At 48.9% G+C, this 15,382-nt stretch overlaps 1 protein-coding gene across 1 annotated transcript in view; it reads right to left on the reverse strand.

Annotated features, from left to right (window-relative positions):
- The window catches only part of LOC307087726 (glutamate receptor ionotropic, kainate 2-like), a gene marked incomplete at both ends in the record, with an annotated part of 67,939 nt that overhangs the window by 24,551 nt on the left and 28,006 nt on the right, over positions 1-15,382 (reverse strand). The window contains 2 exons of the mRNA XM_079753360.1: positions 10,829-11,002; positions 14,369-14,422. Coding sequence (XP_079609486.1) covers positions 10,829-11,002; positions 14,369-14,422 — 228 coding nt within the window. The remainder of the gene's footprint in view (positions 1-10,828; positions 11,003-14,368; positions 14,423-15,382) is intronic.

Genomic DNA, 15,382 nt, shown 5'->3' on the forward strand with positions numbered 1-15,382 from the left:
ACATTAGACCAGCTTTCACCCACAGGGAGAGGGCAGGGTAGGGGGGACCCTAACCTTTTGTGTTAGCTGAACACATTTGCTGTATTTATCTTTTCTAATGGATCTACCCTTGCTCTGCTTCATAAACAGCATATTAGCGAATGTACTTGTATATTGCACATAGGCCTTATTTATAAAACACCCAGTCGGTGTGGAAAATAAAATCGAGAAATGCCACAGAACGAGGAGGAAACACACCCAGCGAGCGGCGGAGTGTGAGCGATGCGCGTGGCTCTGGCAGGTCGATGCCTTGTACTCTAAAGCCGTCTCCAGATTGCATCGACGCGCCAAACGTTTGCCTGGCTTCGACACCTTTGAGCGGTTTGCACGGAGCTCTCCCCTTCAAACACGGCTGTTAGCTGCGGAGCGACGCTCTTCTGTGAAATCCCTCTGTGATTAAAAAGCCAGAGGATGGGGGCGTCTGGAGGGGGGAGGAAGGGGAGGAGGAGGAGGAGGAGGAGGAGGAGGAGGAGGGAGGAGATGGAGGAGAAGGAGGGAGAAAAGCAAGGCGACAGGATGATGACAGCAGATTGCGTTCAATCTAGAAACATCCGTCGGCCATCTTGGTATGTATTACAGTGCCTTACTTTGTGGAGCATGTTGTAATGCTTCCAGTAAAAGCCAGTCCTCAGGCCCTTATCAGGACACGCAGGCCAGATAGCAGAATTGTACTTACAGTGTCAACCCCTGAAGCCATGGTTTGATAAGACAAGATGACTACACACTCGCACCCCAACCCCAGCGCTTAGACAACTAGTTTGGTCATGACTCTTTGCATTTGCAATGTTCTAAATGACTTGCGCACACACACACACACACACACACACACACACACACACACACACACACACACACACACACAACACACACACACAGATGAACACACCCAGACAAAGACACACACACAGATGAATACACCCGGACGAACACACACACATGTGTGTGCCCATTAGGATGCATGGCCACGCGCACACGCGGCACAGACAGCAGAGCGTTCCGGGGCAGCCCGTTTGTCTGAGTCACAAACGGTTTCCTCATTTAGAACAGGTAAGCCCCAGACCCTACCGAGCTCAGCCCCCTGCTCTGTGTGTGTGTGTGTGTGTGTGTGTGTGTGTGTGTGTGTGTCTGTGTGTGTGTGTGTGTGTGTGTGCGCGCGTGTGCATGTGTTGCTGAGGGCGAATACAAATATGTGCAAGCCAGCATGTGTAGGTCGACAAACACAAACTCAATTCCCCCAGTGCCTTTGTATTCTCCTACTCTCCCGCTGTATAGAGCTCCGTAAACGTATACAGCATGCTAAAAACACAACGTCCTTTCCCTCTGCCCCTAGGCTTCACACACACGCAGACACAAACACACAGACAAAGACACACACTGGCCTCCAGGCAGACGCATCACACTGCTACTATTACTGTGTAGTCCTCCCAGGCCAACCCATCAGGCTCTGTGGAAAATAACAGAAGAATGTGCTAATTACCCCGAGCCTAAAGGGTGTACGCCAATATAAATATACGGGGTACTGAATGGAGGAATGGAGTAAACAATTCCTAAAACATGTTGCGCATTGAAGTGAACGAGGTCCGGGTTTGATTCCTGGTGGTAGCAGCAGCAGGCTGGTTCAGGCGCCGGAGCAGATACAGCCCTGTGAGTGAGGGAGCCGTCCCATTGGCTGCGTGAGATTGTTTTGGCGGGAAGAAGCCTCGGGGGTTCTGCTGCAGAATCGTGCCAATCCCCCCTCTCTCTCTTTCCTTCCATCTCTCTCCAACTCTCTTTGCTTTTCTGTTTGCCTAACCCTCCGTCTCAATGGGCCTACTGGATAAACAGCCTCACCCCCATCCACCCCCATCCACAACATCCACCCCCATCCATCGCCTCCCCCTCTACCCCCCCCCTTCCTCTGCTCTCTGAGTAACCTCCACCTTGATCCCCATTGCTGTTCTGGTTGCCATCTTTAAACTCTGATTGTGTTGGGGGGAGGGGGGGGTTAGCCTTTCTCTTCTTCATTCACTTGAAGCATTAGAGGCTAACTCGTATAGGGGTATTCTACCACAACAGAGCCCTTGTCTTCTTTTTTCAACCCTCGCTGTAGATCATTGTGATCTTGCAAATTCCCAATTCAGTTTCTCGCAGAAGATCAATCTGACCTTGCTCCTGTTGGATCCGACATACACAAGCCAAAAGGTGGACACACCAAACACGCTGGGGGAGGGCAGGGAGGGGGAGTTTTTGATGGAGCCAGTGTGCAGGCTTTAAAAAACAGTGACATTGCCTTGGGAATGTGTAGCAATCGACAGCAATTGACCCCGTTTTATCTGAGACAGACAGACTAACGATGTCAAGAGATGAATAGAAATGTGCACAGAAAGCGGTTCTCAGGGGAGTAGATGTTTTCGCTTTACTTCTGATCGGATTCGGAAGAGCGAATAGAGCGAAGAGAGCGAGAGCGTTATTCAATCTGATTGGCCGAGTTTATTGAACAAAGTAATTCCATGCCCATAAGCTGAAATAAATTACCCCCCACCAAGTCAGGACTGATATTAATAGCGAAACACATTAGTGAATATCAGGATGGTGCTACAAAGCTAGAATGGACTGGATGTATTCTTTCTGATGAGGATCTATGGGTCCAGAGAGAGCTTGGCAGTGATGGAGTCAAACTGAGAGGCAGTCTTCAAGCTTCCAGGTCCGCTTCGAGCACAATTGAGATGTTGGATAGGAGACATGCGCTGGCTGCTGCTGTGTTTGTTGTTCCAGAATGGAGGCAAGGGGAGAGAGAGAGAGAGAGAGAGAGAGAGAGAGAGAGAGAGAGAGAGAGAGAGAAGGGGGGAGGGGAAGATATATACAGTGAAAATGAGAGAAGAGAGAAAGGACTACAGATGACTTGATGTGGCGTACCAACCCTCGTGGAAATATTCATTAATTGCATTCATTTTTTTTATCAAATAAAAGAAAAGAAAAAAGAAATCCTTATTCGAACGGTGGCTGTGGAGATAGATGGTGTCAGGTCTGTCATCACAGAGTCCTGGTCAGAGAGCTCTGCCACAGCGTGTCCCTCTGGGTGCTGGCACATCCCCGCCCTCCCCTCCTCCTCCCACACGCTGTAATTAATTGCCACGTTTGCCTTGCCCCGGTGTCTGATAAAGTGAGTATTTAACACTCCTGCCCTTGTCCCGGCCATATCTAACCAGCCCCCAACCAGGATGAGCTAGCAGGCCGGGTCTAGCAGAGGGCAAGCAGGCCAGGACTAGCAGCAGAGGGCTAGCAGGCCAGGGCTAGCAGTAGAGGGTTAGCAGCAGAGGGCTAGCAGAGGAATAGTGGCCAGAGGGCTAGCAGGCCAGGTCTAGCAGCAGAGGGCTAGCAGAGGGCTAGCAGCAGAGGGCTAGCAGAGGGCTAGCAGCAGAGGGCTAGCGGCAGAGGGCTAGCAGAGGGCTAGCAGAGGGCTAGCAGCAGAGGGCTAGCAGAGGGCTAGCCGCAGAGGGCTAGCAGGTGTCTACTCCATAGACTACTTTGTACCACAGATAGCCTTTAAGTTGTCATGTGATCATTAAACCCTTGGTTCCCGGCCCGGGGGTGTTAATGGTTCAATGTTTCTGGGGGTTACTGTGTTCAGTTTACTGTTTTGTTATCCGTGAGCCAGAGCGGGTCTGCCTCAGCGTAGGGGAGGGGGGAAAGTGCGCGCTAATTGTATTTAGCATCGTACGGCGAGAGTGAGATTGAAGGCAAAAGAGTGTGTGTGTGTGTGTGTGTGTGTGTGTTAGTATGTGTGTGCGTGTGCGTGTGTGTGTGTGTGTGTGTGTGTGTGTGTGTGTGTGTGTGTGTGTGTGTGTGTGTGCTTCACAACCAAAGAGAACTTCAGGGCCAGGCAATAACCCTAGTTACCACCATGACCATAACACTGGCCGCTCATGCTTATCCCCCCTCCCCCCCTCACCCATCACCCTGTGGCCTTCAGGGTCTGATTGCATGACAGTGATCTAATATCGGTGGTAGCCTCTGATTGCGAAGGCTTTTATGGCCCTATATAATATCTGCTTCAACTCTGCTCAGGATGGTGAGGAATGTGTGTGTTTGTGTGTGTGTCTGTGTGTGTATTTGTGTGTGTCTGTGTGTTTGTGTCTGTGTATGTGTGTGTGCCTTTATGTTAGACACTGTGTTTGTGTGCGTGTATGTGTGTATAGGCCATTTTAATAACCATTATTTGTGTGTATGTGTGTGTGTGTGTGTGCGTGCCTATAGTTTAGCCTCTGTATGTGTATCTGTGTCATATATATGTCAGAGGCTGTATGCATGTGTGGGTACACCTGAATGTGCGCCTATATGTTAGACTCTGTATGTGTGTGTATGTGTGATGGACCCTATAGATTAGACTCTGTATGTGTGTGTATGTGTGATGGACCCTATAGGTTAGACTGTATGTGTGTGTACGTGTGATGGACCCTATATGTTAGACTCTGTATAAGTGTGTACGTGTGTTGGACCCTATATGTTAGACTCTGTATGTGTGTGTACATGTGATGGACCCTATAGATTAGACTCTGTATGTGTGTGTACGTGTGATGGACCCTATAGGTTGGACTCTGTATGTGTGTGTACGTGTGATGGACCCTATATGTTAGACTCTGTATAAGTGTGTACGTGTGTTGGACCCTATATGTTAGACTCTGTATGTGTGTGTACATGTGATGGACCCTATAGATTAGACTCTGTATGTGTGTGTACGTGTGATGGACCCTATATGTTAGACTCTGTATGTGTGTGTACGTGTGATGGACCCTATATGTTAGACTCTGTATGTGTGTGTACGTGTGATGGACCCTATAGATTAGACTCTGTATGTGTGTGTACGTGTGATGGACCCTATAGGTTGGACTCTGTATGAGTGGGTGCCTATATGTTAGACTATTAGACTGATTGTGTTGTGTATTATTGGTATTGTGCTGTGTGTGACCCGCATTGTGTTGCGTTAATAGTATTGTGTTGTGCTGTGTGACTTGTATCGAGTCAAGTGTCACTGTTGTTGTGTGGTGTTGTGTGTTATCAGCATTATGTCATGAGGTGAATGCATTGTGTCCCGTGCTCTTTGGTTAGTGAGTGTGATTCATGTGTTGTTGTGTGTTATTTGCATTGTGTCCTGTGTTGTGTGGCTTCCGCTCGGTGTGTATTGTGGTTCTCTCACTCCCCCCCCCTTCCCTCCCTCGCCCGGCGCCTGGCCTCAGCACACACAGAGAGGAGCCAGGGGAGAAGGCAGCAGACGACATTCAGAAGCAAACATTATGAAACAGCTAACGCGGGCGAGGAAATGTGCTGAAAGAAGCCCACTGCAAAGAATAACTCTGGAGGGCTTCCTGTACACAGCCACCCCCCCACCCCCCAGGAGAAACCCTTACATCACAGGAATAATAAAAACATTATTTTATTTTAACTCATCATTTTGATCCGTCTTGGCAAGAAGCCTGCCCCCCTGCGGCGGGGGGATGGAGGGGTGTTAATGACGCTGATGCCCTCGCCAAGCACAGCGGGGGGGGGGGGGCAGCACGGTAGCAGAGAGAGAGGCAGCACCAGACAGGCTCCAAAAAGACTCCTTACACGGGAACAACACGGTGTGTGTGTGTGTGAGTGTGGATACATGAATAATTAAAGAGACCCTTACCTGAGTCCTCCTCCATTCAATTCCCTGACACATCCGCCATTGACCCCCACGCCGCATCACAGCGCTGCAGCCTGTCTGTCCTCCATTTGTATGTAGTTGGATGAGCCTCAAGGCAGTGCAATGCCTTCCACCCCCCACGGAGCCCCCCCAGACCAGAGCTAGTCCCACCCCCCCCTCCCGAGATGAGTCCCTAGGCGGGGGATGGAGGAGAGGCGATGCAGGCAGAACTCTGGGGCTGCACAGCATCCAGCAGTAAACAACTTCTACTACCGCCAACGTGATTGGCTAGCACAGCATTGACAAGCTCAACACATCCACACGTGTGTGGGAGGTGTTGTGTGTAGAGGTAGGGGAATTAAAATAGGTAGGAGGGGGGGGGGGGGCAAGCAAACACACACGTGTACACACTTTTTATGAAATGTGTGTTCTCGTATGTATCAAAATGCCTGTTACCAACTCTGACCTCTACTCTCAGCAGACTCGTTGTGTGGGCGGATGTCCACCCCCCAACCCCCAACCCTACCAAGATACTCATCCACCTGGGTTTGTGCAGTGCTTGTTGATTCAGGAGCAACCAAATAACACAACCCCTAACACCTGTTACTAAAGCTGTCCACTTGTGATTGGATCATCGCGGACGCAAAATAATTTTTAAGTGTGAACAGAGCATGAGACGCTCGCTCTCATACCCACACAAACACACACGCACACAAACACACACCAACACTCACACGTACACACACGTAGCATGAGACGCTCGCTCACTTACACACACACACACACAAACACAAACCCAGGCTCACACACACACACACACACACAGACACAGACACAAACACACACACACACACACACAGACACAAACACACACACAAACCCATTCTCACACACAATCACACACACACAATCACCCCTTATGGCTAATTGTGTGCTAGCGTGTGTATTTATAGAGATGTGTGGCTGTGATGGATGAAGAACTCGTTTCCTTCCCAGGTGGTTGCTGCGAGTTCTCCTTGAGAATAAGGCTTATTTCTTCCTCTCAGCCCGTGTGTTTCTGACCTGCTTAAAATTCATACAAAACAACCAATTAGTCCCCACCTGGCCACACTCCCCGTCGACTGTTGGTCAACAAATCGGTTCCAGTTCAGTTGCTTCTCCCAAGGCCAGTCAGTCTCTTACTGGGCCCAGCATATGACTTTAACTGGGCCCATTTGAACGAGTGCCCTGAGGGGAAGGCTGTTTAACGTAAAATGTGATATACCTGCTGGTCCGTTACCTGCGATTTTGTTCTCAAATTTGAAAAGACTAAAAAGAAGGAGTTCATTTTGGATCTTATTGTTGGAAATGCGGTCCGATAACAAGGGCCCGTTGAGACCGATCAGACCTCGGAATGGGCCAGATGTTATCCGAGGACTCAGCCCTGTGTTGTTATTCTGGCTTTATCAAATGTTGTGGAAGAGAAACTTGGCCCGCAGTCTCAATGAGCAATACAATCGGGAAAGTGTAGATTTCAATTAAGTCTAGGTACACAGTGAGTGGATTCAACAGACGTCAAATCACACCGGAACTTTTCCAGCCAATATCCAATTACCCGAAGGCAGTGTTTGCATTCAGGGCCGGCTCAATTTACACGGAAGGACACATTTACACAGAGAATTAGAACACAAACCCTGTCGCTCTTCCACTGTTTGTCCCACTATCGTTTTCAGTAACATTGAAAACAAATGCGGCGTGCCCACGTCCTGCGACGGGCGGCACAGCCTGCGCTATGACGCCGTGTGCTCATGCATTATGTATGGTGGCTGAGCTCAACCATCAGGAGGGGAGCGGCGGGAGAATACATCGGCTCTGCACGTTAAGGACAACGCACAACCGAGCCGGCGTTGGCACTTCGAATCTGCACATCAAAGAAGCAATACGAGGCCGGGGTCGGCGGGAACGAACTGCCGACGACCTCCAGTGGACGGGAGGTGGAGGATGGCACACACATTGATTGTTAAGGTGTACACATAACTCCATGAGGTACACAAACGCACACACACACAAAGATATACTCACACACATACACACACGCACACACACATACACGTACATGCATGCAAGCACATACGCAAACACAAACATGCTAGACATACACACACATATATAAACACACACACACACGCACACAAACACACACACTTCTCTAGCTACGCTAATTGGTATTGCGTCTCCCCTATGCCCGGGCCTTGTGTATGTGACATGTCTCTGACAGACCGTGTTCAGGGATGTGCTGTGTATTATAGGATGTTGTGTATGGCTTGGGGGCCTGGGCCCGAGAATGACGTCTCATAATATACATTAGTGTATGTCCGGGCTCCTCCCGGGGGCCCTAGTGTCCCACTGATCAGACCCCATGGAGCCCATTAATGTGAAGACCACCGCTGACATCACCCCCAAACAACCCTCACCATAGACACACACACACACACGCACACTCAAACACACACACACTCTCTCACACACACACACACACACACACACACACACACACACACATGCATACGAATTTCTTTCTGTCACTTGTGACGGACAATAAAGTTTTTCTTATCTTATGTTATCGTATGTACCCACCCCAACACACAAACACACAAACACACACGCAAGCACACGCACAAGCACCCACACAGGCACACAGACACAATTGCGCACACACACACGCACACACACACAAACACATGCACACAAACCCATACATGCATGCATACAGACACTCACACACACATACACACAAACACACACATACATACATGCACACACACACACACGCAAACACACAAATGCACAGACACACATACACACACATACATGCATGCACGCACATACGCATGCACAAACACACATCTTCTTTATCTCAGTCCATCAATCCCCCTCCGGTGACACCACAAGGTGACACGATGAAGGTGTTGTCCTGGCAACCATAGCTGCACAACTGTTGCCTGGTCAACAAGCACAGGGAAAAAGCCTTGAGCTCAGTGCGGCTCCTGCCAGTAACCACATTGAAGAGAAGGTGTGTGTGTGTGTCTGTGTGTGTTTGTGTGTGTGTGTGTGTGTGTGTGTGTGTGTGTGTGTGTGTTTGTGTGTTTGTGTGTGTGTGTGTGTGTGTGTGCGTCTGTGTGTGCGTGTCTTTGAGTCAGAGGGGTACATGGTTTTAGGAGTGACAGATCATGTTTCTACTTGAAACCCATTTCCACCCATTAATTGAACAAATGCAAAAACACAACCACATCAAACACAGGTACACACACACACACACACACACACACACACACACACACACACACACACACACACAAACAGTATACAGCCACACGGACTTCAGGTAAACATGGAATCTGCATATTTTACTTATATATCTGTATAGACACACAAATGTTTACACATGCCTCATAGTATCTGCTTCACTGGTCTGGTCCAGTGAGGTATGTCAATAGCACGTGCCGCGCCTGACAAAAAGATTCATGCTATGCTAATTCACCATTCAACATCACCCACTCGCTCATTTCCGGCAGAAACCGAGAGCAAAAATAAAACAATCAACAGACCTCTTTATGACCTCTTAATGCATTTCATTAATATTTTTTCCTGCTGCCTAAATAAATGCTTTGCTTGTTTCATTCTGTTATTGTGCTTCAACACAAACCCCAGGGAGATGCAGGGGGATCTATAAACACACACGCGTACACACTGTGGAGGAAATTAACGATGATGTGTTGCTTTCACCACAGAAACCATTTCATCTCCAGCACGGCGGTGGAAACAAATACGCCGTAATAGAGTATGCACACAGCTCCGTTTAGGTAAATATCCCAGCAATTATTGATATTGCATCCATCACGGAGCAGCTTTCACTTTGAGTCTGTTCTTCACCATAAAACATTAAAGAGAGGCGCTGGGTGACGCTGATTGACGTAGGGAGCGGGACAACCCACTGGGCTCAGGAGGAGACACACGTCTAATTCAAAGGCTTATCCCTCTGGTCTTTGATGTGGAAACACTTCTCTTATTATTCGCCTCTCTCCCTGTCGATACTCGCTTGGATTCTCAAACTGGCGCTTAAGCCAGAAGAAATAAAATAAAACTTCTAAAAGAAAGGAAATAACTAAATGTGCCGATAAATGAAGTGGTACAACAAAGCCCTTCCTCTCGGGCAGAGGAAGTCTGTGTGCTTTTTGTCTTGTTGTTGTTGCGAGAGGCCGACTTAATTGGAAGCTTAAAACCGAAATATAAAATATTGAGAAAGACCTTGAATGACCGTGACAACAAACAGTGTTCTGCTGCTTCACACCAAATCTCTCTCTCTGCCTCTCTCTCTCTCTCTCTCTCTCTCTCTCTCTCTCTCTCTCTCTCTCTCTCTCTCTCTCTCTCTCTCTGGACCGCGTCCTGAGAAACAACGCTGGCCATTATTTCCATCCAATTGGCTGGGCGGTTCCTCTTGCCATGAGCGCTGACAGATTGTCATATTCTGGCCTCGATCCCGGAGGCACGGAGGGGCGAGGGGTGGGGGGCAGATAAACGGGCTATTAGCGGCCACACCCGGTCCCTCCTGAAGGGTTAGCCACCCCTCTCGAACCCTTCCCCCGACAGCCCCAACCTCCTCCCTTAACCCCACCCCCCCTCCCCCACCATGCCTGTGTATGATGCGTTGGCAAAACCTCGACACGCAGTTTGAAATCCGGACGCTTATTCATGGCTCTGGTGGAACTGCATTACATTTCATTGCATTGATTTATTTACTTTCCTGATGTGCTGCTTTGCAAAGGTCATCACACACACACACACACACACACACACACACACACCCACACACACACACACACACACACACACACACACACACACACACATACACAAATACACACCCACAAACACACACGCACGCATTTCAGGTTTGCAAAAGTGCCTTGCGGCATTAAAAACCATCTGCTGCGCAATGGTGAACAATGTATCGCCTCCGATTGATTCGGCCATTGAGACATATGGTGGCAGATGAAGTACCGCCAATAAACAGTTGAGTTGAATTACTTTTTTGCCGGCTCAGCATACGGCGGAAGGAAGCCTCTCATATTCTCATATAAGCATTAAGATGTGGAAGCTTACCGTCATGAATCCATCCAGGAGGCCGGAGTCGGCTTTGGGCGGGGCCTGTAGGCGTTCCATGGACCACTTCTCCACGATGGACGTCACCTGGGAGCTCTCCGTGTTCAGGATGCGGAACCCCGTCATGTTGACGCCGCTGTAGCGGTACGGCTCCATGTCCAGAGCGAACAGGTCCTGGAAGCACGGGCAGAGGGTGAGTGGGGCTACTGGGCGGGGACACTGTCAGAGACTAGCTACTGGGTCACTGTCAGAGAGACACTAGCTACTGGGTCACTGTCAGAGAGACACTAGCTACTGGGTCACTGTCAGAGGGACACTAGCTACTGGGTCACTGTCAGAGGGACACTAGCTACTGGGTCACTGTCAGAGGGACACTAGCTACTAGGGTCACTGTCAGAGGGACACTAGCTACTAGGGTCACTGTCAGAGAGACACTAGCTACTGGGTCACTGTCAGAGGGACACTAGCTACTGGGTCACTGTCAGAGAGACACTAGCTACTGGGGTCACTGTCAGAGAGACACTAGCTACTGGGGTCACTGTCCGAAGGACACTAGCTACTGGGGTCACTGTCAGAGAGACACTAGCTACTAGGGTCACTGTCAGAGGGACACTAGCTACTGGGTCACTGTCAGAGGGACACTAGCTACTAGGGTCACTGTCAGAGGGACACTAGCTACTGGGGTCACTGTCAGAGAGACACTAGCTACTAGGGTCACTGTCAGAGGGACACTAGCTACTGGGTCACTGTCAGAGGGACACTAGCTACTGGGTCACTGTCAGAGGGACACTAGCTACTGGGGTCACTGTCAGAGGGACACTAGCTACTGGGATCACTGTCAGAGGGACACTAGCTACTGGGGTCACTGTCAGAGGGATACTAGCTACTGGGGGGGTCACTATTTGATGTACACTAGAAATGTCTGGATCACTATTTGATGTACACAAGCAATGGAAGAGGATTTCTTTATAATACGGTGTCAGCCCCCCACAGTTGAACTGATAGAAAACGGGATCATAAAACATAAAGATGCCATCACATATCATTCCAAAATGTTTCCAAGACACACCTGCCAAATTTGTTGGGAAAAAAATGACCAAAAGAATATAAATATGTGTCTAAAAGTCCCTGCCTGCTGTTTTGTATAGTATCCATTTCCTCAAAATTCATTCAGCTAATGGTGCAATGATGGTGCCTCGGCTCGGCTATGCAGAGGGAGAGAAGGCTCTTTAATATCACTCTAACCAAGTACATCTGATCCAAAGTGACTATTGGAGACATGTAATCAAGGCGCGGCTGGTGTACCAAACCCAGGAGGGCCCTCCTGTCATCAGGGGCTGACTACTGTTCCCATGGTTACACAATACCATGATTAAGCAGCTTTAAATTTTTGTAAAAAACATTTGACATCACACTATGATTACCTTGATAATCAAAGCTTTTATTTTTTGACGTAGCTTAACCTCATTTTACTTCTATTCTATTTTACTTCTATTTTACATTTTTAGTGCATTTAACCGATTGTCTTTTTAATGTCTTGTTTAAATGAAACCGCCTTGCCTCTGCATTTTTCATGGGGATTTTCTTTCGGATGCTGTCTGCTGCAGGCTACGGACACAGGTGTACGGCCTCTATAGCGTCCGTCTGTCACGCTAACCACCACACTTTCCTGCAACGCTTCAGTTTACCTAATACCCACTTGCTACAGCAACTGCCAGATTTAATGGGAATGTTGTGGAACCGTTTGTGTGCGATCGATAACAAACCTTTTCGCCCGGTGCACACACTATTTTCATTCCGTTCTTTTTTTTCTTCTAAACAGTTAATGTTCATATTTATTCCGCCCCCTGAGGCTCTCCTCTACCTGGGTTTTGGCGAAGGTAATTAACTATCTTTCATTGGTGGATGCATGCTCACTTCACAGCTGCTCCGGAGAGTAATAAATTACAGCCAGGGGCTCGATTTCCCCAGACGCAGGCGGGATCCGGCGCGCTGACGTTTTGGAAGCACATGAACACACACACACACACACACACGCGTGCAGCGGGCCCGTTTAACTCTGGCTCGGCCGGTGGCCTTGATTTAAGCCAAGGCTGTTCAAGGTGACCAGGGGCCGGTCCTGGTGGGCCGCCATCTATCATCCGGGGGTCCAGGGACAGCGTGACCACGTGGTCCCGCTGCGCGTCTTGCGGCCCGCGCTGAAGCACAACCTCGTCCCGGATCGAAGGAGCAGGGAGGTGATCGACGTGGGCTGTGTGTGCGTGTATGGGGGAGGTGGGGCTGTGTGTGAGGTCGTTTGTGTGTTTGTGTGTGTGTGTGTGCGTGTATGGGGGGGGGCTATGTGTGTGGTCGTTTGTGTATGTGTGTGTGTATGGGGGGGGGGCTGTGTGTGTGGTCGTTTGTATTTGTGTGTGTGTGGTGGTTGTGTGTGTGTGTCTGGGTACGTGCTTGTATGGGTTTGTGTGTATGTGTGGGTACCTGTGTGTAGGTGTGTGTGTGTGTGTATGTATGTATGTTGGGGTGGGGGTTTGTGTCTGTGTGTGTGTGTACGTGTGTGTGGTGGTTTGTGTGTGAGTGGGTACATGTGTGTGTGTACGTCGGTACGTGGGGGATGGGTTACGGTCGATGTTCCTCTCGCTGGCCACTTTCTGAAGGACACACGTCTGTGTTCGCCGGTGCTCTGGCGACAGAGTCTGTGTGGCTGCCGAGCTCAGGGTTTAAAGGCACCGGAGAGGACGTCTGTGCAGGGCCACACGTCAGAGCACCAGAAAAAAAACAAAGCTCTGTAATCACCATCGTCTCTTTCCTTTTTCCCAATGTCATGCTTGCTGTCTCATTACCCCTGGCCCTCGCCACACTGTCGTCCCTCTGCTCCCCACACACACACAACCACACACACACACACACACACACACACACACACACACAAACATACACACACAAACACGCAGCTTTGGGTGAGGGATGAAAAAGCGATGGTGGGGTGTGTCTGCGTCACACCTCGCACACACACACACACAAGATAAATGTCTGCTTCGACCTTTCCCGCCCAAATCCTTCTTCCCCGTCATGTCCTTGGTGACAGCGGAGCGGGCCTTTTGTTTGCGTGGGGTCGGTCACCGACCGAATGATGTCCTCATCTGCTCACCGCCATTATCTCTCGTTCTTCTCCGCCGCCAGGGCCCGGGGAAGAAGATACACACGCCGTTTTCTATCCAGCGTTCGCACGGCACGGGCAAAGAAGGGCTTTGTAGCGACGAGATGAAAGAACGTCAAAGGAGCCGGAGTCACGGTAGAACACATCACACCCGCTTTGGTTCGCTATGATCAGTACTTAAGGTTTCCTGGACAACAAATCTATGTAAATGAGGGCGCGTTTCAGCAAGGAAGCATGCAAGTCAATGCTTCAACTGGAACCTACTAAATGGTTGATAAGAAGTGTGTTAAATGTGAGGAAATTGCGGCTTCGGGACATTCCAGTTTTAATACCGCCACCAAAATAAAAGCGCATGTAGCTTTGGAAATGAGCAGGACACTTACCAGCGTGGTGAAGATGTAATGGTAGTACTCAGTCATCATCCCCATGGCCAGAGCCTGCAGGGAGAAGGTCACCTTTAACCTTCGACGGTTCACCTCGCTAAACATCACATCAACACAGGGAAAATGAAAAACACACTCCTATTCCTATTCCACACTCCTATTCAAGAGGATAAGCCAGTATGATCGAGATTAAAGAATAAAAACTCCTCTGCCAGCACCTCACTCGTGGTAGGATGTGTGTTCTCATGCTAATCCCAGACGCAGCGTTCTGTCGGGGGGAGGGGGGGGTGTCTTGAGGCACCTCTGGGTTTCTAAACGGGCCAGCCCTTTGAAGCGGTGGCTGGGTTTTCATTATACATAGTTTCAAATAATATTGAAAGAAAAGACGGGGCAAGGAGTAAGAATAAATATATAAATATGTTACGTATGCTACTTTGAGATATTCATAAGATACAAATGAATAATTAATGTCTCTCAGACTAATGGCATGGCACTAAGTACAGCGATAAAAGCTGCTTTGTAATCATTGAATGAGCGGAGCTTCGGAGGAATCGTTTGATTGTTATCATTAGAAGCTTCGAAATTGACTCGTTCTCACATGTGCTGATTTCATAAAGCCGGTATTATATATTTTTATACAGTTTTGTTCCCCGTGTGCCTCTTTTCGTCAGGCACACGAGGTCAAAGGAGAAAGAAGCATTGTGTTTCCACACAGGTGAGGTTACACAGTGTGCGACGCGACACAGGGCACCGTTTGTGTAGCATATTTCTATCACTGCTAATCCATCACGTGTTCTGGTTAGATTCATTGAACAGGCTACAAGCAGAACTGGACTAAACCCCAACCCCCCAAAAAAACTAATGATGTCACAAAGGAGAACATCCATTATGACTGTAATAGGAATCTCATATTCTATGATGAGACCAACTACTTTCATCATGGAAATCAGGGGTGTATAAGCTTTAATAAAGGGAATGGGATTCAGTTGCACATGCTGCAATGAATCCAATATG

The sequence above is a fragment of the Pollachius pollachius genome, assembly GCF_949987615.1.
Source record: "Pollachius pollachius genome assembly, chromosome: 16".
In the NCBI taxonomy this organism is placed as follows: Eukaryota; Metazoa; Chordata; class Actinopteri; order Gadiformes; family Gadidae; genus Pollachius; species Pollachius pollachius.